The 11,595-nt window shown below is 37.4% G+C and overlaps 1 protein-coding gene and 1 pseudogene across 4 annotated transcripts in view; both read left to right on the forward strand.

Annotated features, from left to right (window-relative positions):
• UBR1 (ubiquitin protein ligase E3 component n-recognin 1) overlaps window positions 1-11,595 on the forward strand; it is a 139,907-nt gene that overhangs the window by 77,192 nt on the left and 51,120 nt on the right. For all 4 annotated transcript variants that reach the window (XR_007133108.1, XM_047766565.1, XM_047766566.1 and 1 more), the window contains 4 exons: window positions 685-784; window positions 1,703-1,812; window positions 6,335-6,421; window positions 7,921-8,102. Coding sequence is in view for 3 of the 4 variants with exons in the window: in XM_047766565.1 (XP_047622521.1) it covers window positions 685-784; window positions 1,703-1,812; window positions 6,335-6,421; window positions 7,921-8,102 (479 nt within the window). In the remaining variant the exon portion in view is untranslated. The remainder of the gene's footprint in view (window positions 1-684; window positions 785-1,702; window positions 1,813-6,334; window positions 6,422-7,920; window positions 8,103-11,595) is intronic.
• LOC125121445 (60S ribosomal protein L32-like) lies at window positions 2,567-5,440 on the forward strand (annotated as a pseudogene).

The following is an 11,595-nucleotide window of genomic DNA, read 5'->3' on the forward strand; positions in this document are numbered from 1 at the left end:
CATCTTATGATGCATTTAACTGTCTCCTGTTAATAGACATTTAGGTTGTTTTTAGGTCTTTGACAAAGAACACTAAAATTAACATCATTGTACAGTTATATTTGCATACCTGAGTGAATATATCATACTAATTCTTTAACACTAGGTCATTACTTTTGCTTTTTTTTTTTAGGGCCGCACCCACGGAATATGGAGGTTCCCAGGCTAGGGATCAAATCGGAGCTGTAGCCACTGGCCTACACCACAGCCACAGCAATGCTGGATCGTTAACCCGCTGAGCAAGGGCAGGGACCGAACCCGCAACCTCATGGTTCCCAGCCGGATTCGTTAACCACTGCGCCACGACGGGAACTCCCTAATTTACTTTCTAATCATCATTGTGATTAAAAGTGCCTGCTTCCCAGAACCTTTGCTAGCTCTGTATTTTACTATAAAACTCTAAAATTTTGCCATTTCGATAGGTGAAAAATAGGATGATTTTGTTTTAGTTCACATTTCTTTAATTTTAAGTGGTGTTGAACATTTCTCATATGTATATGTATCATTTCTTTATCTATGAACTGCTTGTTCATAACCTTTGCACATTTTTTACCAGTCAGATTGTTTATTTTTATATCTCCATTTAAAATTTATTTACCTGAAGAACCACAATTTTAAAGATCTTGTCCTATTTTCCTCTTTCAGGCATTTCATATTCTGGCATTGGGCTTACTAGAAGAAAAGCAACAGCTTCAAAAATCTCCTGAAGAAGAAGTGACATTTGACTTTTACCATAAGGCTTCAAGTATGTTTTAGTATCATTTTCAACACAGTTTCAGCTAACTGCCAATTACTAATGGAAAGTGTAGCTCTATAGAGTTTAAATCTGTCAATCCTAAAAACAGAAAATTCTGAAATTGTCTTTTTTAGTTTTGAAAAATTTCCATAATACAAATATATTTTTTAATCCCCACTACAATCCTTTTACTGCATGGTCCCACCCCCTTTTTGGAGTGAGTTGCATACATTGATGGTTTCTTTCATTCCTTATCTCAGATATTATCAAATATTTGCTGCTATATCATCCATATTATTCACACTATCCATTTACAGATGATACTCATGTTCTTGAATTTAATATGATTGCAGAAGTCTGAGTGAATAACAATGTGTTTGTTTTGCACTGCATTCAACTTGTAAGAACAGGATAGGTTTAGATTAGATTTTTATTAAATACTACATGATTAAGACAGTTTTTTCAGAGCACATTTTAGGAACATTGTGCTAATGTAGGAGAAAAGCATCTCATTTTCTGTTTAAACACTATTTTCTAGATCCTTGAATACATCATAAACCTGTTCAGTTTATGGTTATGACAGCTCCTACTTTCATATTTTTGGGAGCGTTGGTCCTCAGTAAGTACTTTTACTAGACAGTGACCCAAGTAGAGGAAAGGCAAGAGACAGATCATCAAGGGTAGCCCTTTTCCACTTAGTAGCCACAATGGAAAATATAAAAAAGAGACCTAAAGTAATTCAAGTTTTTCAAGTTGTTTAATTTAGTACTATAGTACTTTATGTAATTGCAGATTTTCCATTGAAAAATTAATCTAATTAAGGGTTTGCAAACTTTGGTTATCAATGTAAATAACATTAACTGAATTATAACTTAAACATAATTATGAATATATTGTTTATTATGCAAATTTTTTTGTTTTAAAAAGGATTGGGAAGTTCAGCCATGAATGCTCAGAATATACAAATGCTTTTGGAAAAACTCAAGGGAATTCCCCAGTTAGAAGGCCAGAAGGATATGATTACATGGATACTCCAGGTAAACCTGAAAAATAAACTGATCGTATCTTGGTTTAAATATTTCCCCTGCTTGCCTCTAAAATTAAACTACTGTATTCTCCAATTATAAAATCGTTTACTACTGATTTTAATGGTCAGTTGTAATTTTTCGTATTAGTAATTCTGTTTTCCCTATGTTTTAGTGAAGGGATTTTTTTTTAATAAATTAGGATTTATGCATTTGTTTCATTATTCAGTAAACAAGTGTTGAATACCTGCTCTGTGCTATGCTCATTTCTAAACTCTGAACAAGACAAGTAAGGTGCTTGTTGTGGAGCATACAGACAGTAAACAAAAAAATATCAGGGTAGTTCAGTGGATTAGGATGGGGTAACTTAAGACAGGTAATCAGAAAAGGCTTCTTTTATTTTATTTTTATTTATTTATTTGTCTTCCTGCCTTTTCTAGGGCCGCTCCTGTGGCACATGGAGGTTCTCAGGCTTGGGGTCAAATTGGAGCTGTAGCTGCCGGCCTACACCAGAGCCACAGCAATGACAGATCCGAGCCGTGTCTGTGACCTACACCACAGCTCACGGCAACACCGGATCCTCAACCCACTGAGCAAGGCCAGGGATCGAACCCGCAACCTCATGGTTCCTAGTCGGATCCATTAACCACTGAGCCACGAGAGGAACTCCAGAAAAGGCTTCTTTTAGACAGTGACATTGAAACTGAATGACATGGAGCCAGTCTAACAGCAATCTGGAAAAGTACTCCAGAACGAGGGAACAGCGATGCAAAAGCTCACTCAGCTTTTGCTGAGGGCCACAAAGGTGGCCACAAAGAAGGCCAGTGTGAGTAGAACATGATGGGGGAGGGAGGGAAAGGCAGACAGCAAGATCAGAGGAACAGCCAGGGGCCAGGTCTTATAGGTCAGGGTAAGGTGGCAGATTTCATTTTTGAGGACAATAGGAAATCATTGAAGAATTTTAAGTGACATAATTTGATCTACATTTTTAAAGATCACTCTGGCTGCTGGGACAAGTAGATTATAGGGACAAGAGGAAAACCATTAGAAGATTATTGCAGTAATCCTGGTGAGAAAGCAGCATGACTTAGGCTAGGATGCAGATGGCAAGAAGCTGGACTGATTCAAGTTAATGTGATTGTAGAAGCTGCAGATCTTGCTGATAGATTTGATGAAAGGAATGAGAGAAATCAAGGAGTCAGAGATGACTCTTGAATTTGGAGCTTGAACTGTTGGGTAGAGGGCAGTGCCTTTGGGGAGGAATGAATAGGTAGGGAGAGGGGACAGGAATGTAGCTGTAATGGAAAGGCCTCTGCATGGAAACTTGAAGGCAAGGTTGTGGATCTTCTTTTCACTGTATTTATTAAAATATTTTTATGTTATCAGCTAGATATTTTTTTGTTTTGTTTTGTTTTTGCTTTTTAGGGTCACACCCCAGCATATGGAGGTTCCCAGGCTAGGGGTCAAATTGTAGCTACAGCTGCCAGCCTACACCACAGCCACAGCAATGCAGGGTCTGAGCTGTGTCTGCAACCTACATACACCACAGCTCATGGCAATGCCAGATCTCCAACCCACTGAGTGAAGTGATTAAACCCACAACCTCATGGCTCCCAGTTGGATTCATTTCCGCTGTGCCACAACGGGAACTCCCTAGATATTGTTTTGATGATTAGAATATAGGGTGGTTATTTTTCACATTCCTATCAGTTGGAGATCTTTGTCCTGATTTGTACTTGTAGCAGTCAGTCTTTGTTCTTACTTCATCAGAGATACTCCTTAAATAAGCATTATGTAATTTGAAATGTAACCATAAAATAATGCTGTTATTATCAGGATTTCTCTTGAAGTAGATTTCATGAATATTTGGTATTTTTGTTAAACTTACCAATATGATCACTTTAAAATATAAAACAAAAACAAAAGAAGTAGGTAACTGTTCTGTAGGTTTCAGTCATATGTGGAATGTTAAATTAATTAACAGATTGAACCAAACAAAAACAAACACAGATTGAACAGAGTTGTGATTATCAGAGGGAAGGGAGTAGGGGAGAGTGAAATGGGTAAAGGGGTTCACCTGTGTGGTGATGGATGCAAACTAAGCTTTTGGTGCTGAGCATGTTGTAGTATTTAGAAATGTAGAAATATAACATACAGGGGAGTGCTGCTTGTGGCTCAGCAGGTTATGAACTCAACTAGTATCCATGAGGACCCCAGGTCTTGCTCAGTGGGTTAAGGATCAAGCATGCCATGAGCTGCAGTTTAGGTCGCAGACACAGCTCGGATCCCACATTGCTATGGCTGTGGCATAGGCCAGCAGCTGCAGCTCTGATTCAACCCCTGGCCTGGGAACTTCCATATACCACACATGCCGCAGATGCCGCCCTGAAAAGCCAAAAGCAAAAAAAGAAAGACAGACAGACAGACAGATGCAGCCCTAAAAAGCAAAAAAAGGCAGACAGAAAGAAATACTGTACATGTGAAACATATATAATGTTATAAACCAATGATACCTCAGAAAAGTCGAACTGTCATTTAGTCCAGTATTTATATCTGTGGACTAAGTTGGAGATTTGTTCCTGAAAGTCCCTTTTCTATTAGGATAACAAAGTTCATTGTCAAAATATATAAGAAGCACAAGTATTTCTTCTTATAAACCTTAGGTATTTTACCTAAATGGTTAATGTAAAATTGTATCGTAAGTTCCTTGTGGGAGGTTTTTCCACAGGAGACTGAGGCTCTTTCAAAATTTAAGTAATTTTTATGGATGTTCAGTACTCTTTCGGAAGATATTTGCTAAAAAGAATGAGATAGCTTTTCTTTGGCACTGCTTGTGGAGGTGGCAGCCGTCTCCTACTCAGTGTCATGGCCATTCTCATGAAGCCAAAGATCACCAAAAAGAGGACCAAGAAGTTCATGCAGCACTGGTCAGGCCAGTATGTCAAGAATAAGTGTAACTGGCAGGAACCCAGAAGCATTGACAGTGGGGCACTCAGAAGACTTAAGGGCCAGATCTGGATGGGAACAAGGAAACAAAGCACATGCTGCCTAGTGGCTTCTGGGGGTTCCTGGTCCACAACCTCAAGGAGCTTGAAGTGCTGTGATGTGCAGCAAATTTTATTGTACTTAGGCTGCTTACAACATCTCCTCTGAGAACCACAAAGCCATGTGGAAAGAGCAGCCCAGCTGGCCAGCGGTCACTAATCCTAGTGCTAGGTTGCGCAGTGAAGAAAATGAGTACACAGCTCATGTGCACGTTGTATTTGTGTTAATAAAACCATAACACGGGCAAAAAAATAGTGGAATAAATCTGTCTAAGCTGTTGTGGGAACATCTCTAAGATAAACAATTGGAGTTCCCACTGTGGCACAGTAGGTTAAGGATCTGGTGGTGTTTCTTTAGTGACTTGGGTTCGATCCCCAGCCTGGTGCAGTGGACTAAGGATCTGGCATTGCCACGGCTATGGTTCACATTAGATCCCTAGCCTGAGAACTTCCATATGTCACAGGTGCAGCCAAAAAAAAATTAAATGATTATGTGAAAAAAGAAAGTAGGAAACAGTGTTTATAGTAGGATCACTTTTTAACAAGAATATATGTAAATATAAAGAAATATATATTTTCATTTTTTTCTTGCCAAGAAATACTAATTATCTTTATTTTTGTTTTTGTTTTTTTTTAAATAACTGCACCTGGGTCATAGGAAAGTTCCCAGACCAGGGATTGCATCCGAGCCTCAGCTGCTGCCTACACCACAGATGTGGCAACACCAGGTCCTTTAACCCACTGCTCCAAGCCAGGGGTCAAATCCATACCTCTGCAGTGACCCAAGCCACTGCAGTTGGATTTTTAACCCACTGCCCCACAGCAGGAACTCCCTAATTATCTTTAATTTAGTTAATTTGGGGAAGAGGGACTGGCATCAGGAAGAAAAGCTTTCACTTTCCATACTCACTGTCCATATCTTTGCATTAAAAATATTATTATTATTATTTGCTTCGGGGCCACACCTGCAGCATGTGAAGGTTCCCAGACTAGGGGTCAAATTGGAGCTATAACTGCCAGCCCATACCACAGCCACAGCAACACAGGATCCGAGCTGAGTCTTCGACCTATACCACAGCTCATGGCAACTCTGGATCCTTTACGTACTGAGTGAGGTCAGGGATCAAACCCGCAACCTCATGGTTCCTAGTCGGATTCGTTTCCGCTCTGCCATAATGGGAACTCCTAAAAAATGTTATTTTTTAAAAATGTGTTTTTCCCTAGCAGAAGCAGAGGTGTGCTCACACCTGCATGCTGATTCAGCTGATTCTGCTCTCTCCAATCTTCTCATTAGCTGGATTGCTAATCAACCAGGGGAGGTGTTTATCAAAGTCAGGAGTCATTTTTTATATGTACAAACTTAAGCTATTTATGTTTACATATCTTATATTTAAGTCAGACCTTTGGAGACATGATGACAAAATCAGATGAGTGAATTTTTCTGTTTTGTCTAACCAAATCTTCTTTAACATTTCATCTGTTCTTCACAGATGTTTGATACCGTGAAGCGGTTGAGAGAAAAATCTTGTTTAATTGTAGCAACTACATCAGGATCAGAATCTATTAAGAGTGATGAGGTAATAACATTATAATAATGATGACTGTTCATCTCTGTCTTTGACCTTTACTAGTGTAAGGGAGCTGCTTTTTTGTTAGAAGGAACCTATTTATTGTAGAGCATGTAGTGTCTCTCTTCTTTTGCTGATTATGTTTCCATACCACAGGGTTTAGTGGTACTTGACACATAATTATCTAATATTCAATATAATATATATGTTTTACAGAAGCAGAAGAAATTGATGTATATTGGAACTCTGTTGAAAATACCTTATTTTATTAATTTTTGAAATATTTTAATATCTGAAATTGGAATATGTATTATGCATGGCTTATTATTTAATTAGCATTCTTAGTGGAACACAAGATATTGGTGCATCTTAGATTCAATGAAATGAAGTAATATTTAGATTATGAATTTCCATGATAATGAATTAGGTTTTGATGATTCTAATCTTAAAATGATTAGAATATTATTACTTGTGGTTATTAACTGTCTTTCCTGAAAGGAAAACACTGGACTTAAGTTAAACAAAAGGACACCAATTTATCTCAGTAATGTTAAAGTTGTCATTCTTAGTGCATTTAGGAGTAACTGTTAGGCATCATCAAGTTGGCTTTAAGTTGATTAAATGTCAAAGGTTAAATGATTGACAAATTAAAATTTTGTATCATTTAATTTTGTTTTTTAATGTACTGCATTGAATATAAAAGGCAGTTTGTTAGATATTTAAGGTACATGGCCTTTTAAGTTAAATCATTGAAATAACCAAAGGAGTAGCTTGTTGTGTGATGTGATGGAGCCTGTATGTTAATTTTGAGGCATCAGATTGAATCTAGGCTTTCTTTAGGAAATTTTGCCTGACTGAACAGTACATGTAAATTTTTTTTTTAAGTTTTATTTATTTATTTTTTGTTTTGTTTTGTTTTTTGTTTTTTTTTTGTCTTTTTGCTATTTCTTGGGCCGCTTCCGCCGCATGTGGAAGTTTCCAGGCTAGGGGTCTAATTGGAGCTGTAGCCACAGGCCTACGCCAGAACCACAGCAACGCGGGATCCGAGCTGAGTCTGCAACCTACACCACAGCTCACGGCAACGTCGGATCGTTAACCCACTGAGCAAGGGCAGGGACCGAACCCGCAACCTCATGGTTCCTAGTCGGATTCGTTAACCACTGCGCCACGACGGGAACTCCCTAAATTTTAACAATAAATCTTTCCTGGAGTTCCAGTCGTGGCTCATCAGAAACAAATCCAACTAGGAACCATGAGGATGCAGGTTCGATCCCTGGCCTCACTCAGTGGGTTAAGGATCCAGCATTGCCGTGAGCTGTGGTGTAGGTCGCAGACGTGGCTTGGATCTGGCATGGCCATGGCTCTGGCACAGGCCAGTAGCTATAGCTCCAATTAGACCCCTAGTCTGGGAACCTCCACACGCCGTGGGTGCAGCCCTAAAAAGACAAATAATAATAATAATAATAATAATAAATCTTTCCTAATTTTTGTGATCTCTTAATAACCAGATTATTCATGATAAAGAAAAGGCAGAAAGAAAAAGAAAAGCTGAAGCTGCTAGGCTGCATCGTCAGAAGATCATGGCTCAGATGTCTGCCTTACAAAAAAACTTCATTGAAACTCACAAACTTATGTATGACAGTACATCAGAAATGTCTGGGAAAGAAGACTCCATTATGGAGGAAGAAAGGTAAAACAAAGCAAAAGTAAAAATTAGCAACTTTCTTAGTGGAAAAATTACATATTCACTTTAAAAAATGGCTTTTCAAAATATATTTTAAAGTAAGACAAATTACACTGTTTTTAAGCTAGGAAGAGCACAATGAAGCCTCTAAGGTACTTATTGGATGTAATTTTATGTTGATAAATCATTCAGGTGTGCCATGAAATTTGTTGGGAACCTTTATGCACGGAAAGACCTGAAGAGGGAAACAGAAAAGATAGAAATCAGCTTCTGTTATCTTATATGCATGGGCTTTTTTTTTTTTTTAATAGCCACTCCTGAGACATATGGAAATTCCCAGGCTACAGGTCAAATTGGAGCTGAAGCTGAAGTCTACACCACAGCCACAGCAACACCAGATCCAAGCTGCATCTGTAACCTATGCCCCAGCTTGTGGCAACGCTGGAGACTTAACCCAGTGGTCAAGGCTAGAGATTGAACCCACATCTTCATGGATACTAGTTGGGTTCTTAACCTACTGAGCCATAGCAGGAACTGCTGTGCATGGGCTTTTTTGGCTACACATTTATATATCAGTTCATATATTCCTCATTATTTTTAGGAGTTCTGACAAAACGACTGCTGTTATTAAAGACTGAAAAAAAATTCACTGGAAAAAGATGGTCTTAGTTATTCTTTTTTTCTGAAAAAGAAGACAGTGCCTATAGTTACAGTCATGGAGAACACTTTGGAATGGGAACCATTAAATCTGGTGTTTTGTCTGTGTGACTAATGTGTTTCTGGGGAAATTAGTTAGCTTTCTGAGAGCAGTGCTTTGTGGCCTGTTACGTAGATACAGTGAGAAAAGGGAGGAGACGATGGTACTTTGAAAAGCATTCCAGTTAAATATTGAAAATACCTCATATGCTTATTTTTATTTATTTTTATTAATAAAGTTATTTTTAAAAACAGACTTCACTACTCTTTAAAAATGTGTGTTGTGGTACTTTTAGGAAATTGTGCTTTGTAATAATAGTAGGAACATCATACTCTATTTAATATGTCTGTATCCTGAAGCTGAGTATGCTAAAAAAGAATATAGATTTTATATTTTAAATATTTTTTAAAAATGAAGGTAGGCTATCCTTGGATGACTGTAGTAATAAAACTGGAAACTAATACAAAACTTTAAACAAGCAGAAGTCCAAATCCTCTCAATGGTACATATTAACAAAATACGTAGGAAGTAATGAAAAAGAAACTTCTCTATGGTTTATTCAAACAAGAGAATGTAAGCAGAAATGTACTGAGTTAATTAATGGCACTAATGCTTTCATTATATTTTTATTTCCTGATTGTACACATAAGATTACATGTGTGTTCTCATTTAAAACAATTCATATAACACAGTAAGTCCACTTAAACCATTCTCTGCATTCCTCATCTTTCTCCACAGATACTTATTGTAGTAAATAACTATTGTTCTAGGCATCTTTCTGTGCATTTATAAATATATTTACGTAAATAATAACAAATCTTTTGTGTTTTAGTGACTTTTTAAAATTTTACCATAACTTTTGTTCTGCAACTTGCTTTTTCACTCAAAGCATGTCATGTCAATACTGTTAGATCTGTAGTATAAATTCTACATCATTCTTTATGGCTGTTGCATAGTAATCCATAGTATGGATTTATAATACTTCATTTATCAGATTTTGGACATTAAAGTTTTTCCTTTATTTCCTAATTTTTCTGTATTACAAATAATGTATCAGAATATTTTTTTATGTGCCCCCTTGTGCATGTATACAAGTACTTCTCAAGAGTGGAATTTAATAAGTGAAAGGGCTGGGTCATAATTATTTAAAATTTTAATAGATACTGCCACATTACCCTCCAAAGTAGTTTAACCAGTTCCTACTCCTAGCGGTGTATGAAGAGTGCCTGCTTATTTCATCCTCACAAATACTTAAAATTATCAGTACTTGAAAATATTTGATATAACCAAAATTATAAATTTGTGCCATTCTGAAATTCCCTGGTTAGTACTGTTGAACATCATTTCTTATGATTATTCACTAGCCTGTTAGATTTTGCCTTGAGAATTACCTTTTATTATCCTTTGTTCATCTCTATTGGGTTCTTTACTCTTATCTAAATGATTTGTAGAAGTCCTTTTAAAATTATGGATATTAAATTTTGTTGCATGTTTCCCATATTTTTCCCTGCTTAATTTAACATCAATTAAGAAATTTTTGCCGGGGTTCCCGTCGTGGCTCGGTGGTTAACGAATCCAACTAGGAACCATGAGGTTGCAGGTTCGATCCCTGGCGTTGCTCAGTGGGTTAAGGATCCGGCATTGCCGTGAGCTGTGGTGTGGGTCGCAGACGTGGCTTGGATCCCGAGTTGCTGTGGCTCTGGTGTAGGCCGGTGGCTACAGCTCCGATTGACCCCTAGCCTGGGAACCTCCATATGCCACAAGAGCAGGCCAAGAAATGGCAAAAAGACAAAAAAAAAAAAAAGAAATTTTTGCCATAGTGAAGTCTTCAAAGTTGATAAAGACATTTGTCAATCTTTTAGAGTTTTAACTTTTTGTTTCTTAAGAAGGCTTTTCCTACTCCAGGGTCACAGATATATTCTCTTACATGTTTTAAAACAAAATTTTACTTACAGTTATATTAACACATTTTCATTTTTAAAATCAAATATTAGAGGGCGTTCCCATTGTGGCTTAGCAGTAATGAACCTGACTAGTATCCACGGCCTCACTCAGTGGGTTAAGGATCTGGCATTGCTGTGAGCTGCAGTGTAGGTTGCAGACACGGCTTGTATCTGGCATTGCTGTGGCTGTGGTGTAGGCCAGCGGCTACAGCTCCAATTCGACCCCTAGCCTGAGAACTTCCATATGCCTCAGATGTGGCCCTAAAAAGCAAAAAAAAAAAAAAAAAAATGTTAGAGATAAAGCTAAAGTTCCATTTGAACACTGGCCTAAATCTTGGACCCTGGATCCCTTTCTGCCCTTCCATAGAGATACTGTGGTTATAAGTTTTATCCATAGCTTATCAGAATTTTTGCTGTTACATATAAATATATATAACTATAGAAATTAAATAATGTCATTCAGCTTTTTGTTTTATTTGCATAAATGGTATTGTGTATGTTTGATTCTTTAATTTCTCATTTTCATTTAATACTATGTCTTGGAAATCTGTATATATATGTTCTTCAATATAAAACAAGCTCAGTATTTCTCATTCTTGACATTTGGGCAGCAGTTCTTTTTCATGCTTCATGAATTGCAGAACATTTAGCATCTCTGGCCCCTAATCCACTTAAGTCCAATAGTCTTTATGATAACCAAAAGGTAAAGCTTACCCACATATTGCTGGATGCCTCCTAGAAGGTGGTACCACATCTAGCTGAGACCTACCTTTTAAAAACTGCGTAACATTCTGTATTATGTAATTTCACTTACATTGATGATGACCATTTATGATATTTCCAGTTTGTTGGAGGATCT

The sequence above is a fragment of the Phacochoerus africanus genome, chromosome 2 (genome assembly GCF_016906955.1).
Source record: "Phacochoerus africanus isolate WHEZ1 chromosome 2, ROS_Pafr_v1, whole genome shotgun sequence".
Lineage (NCBI taxonomy): Eukaryota > Metazoa > Chordata > Mammalia > Artiodactyla > Suidae > Phacochoerus > Phacochoerus africanus.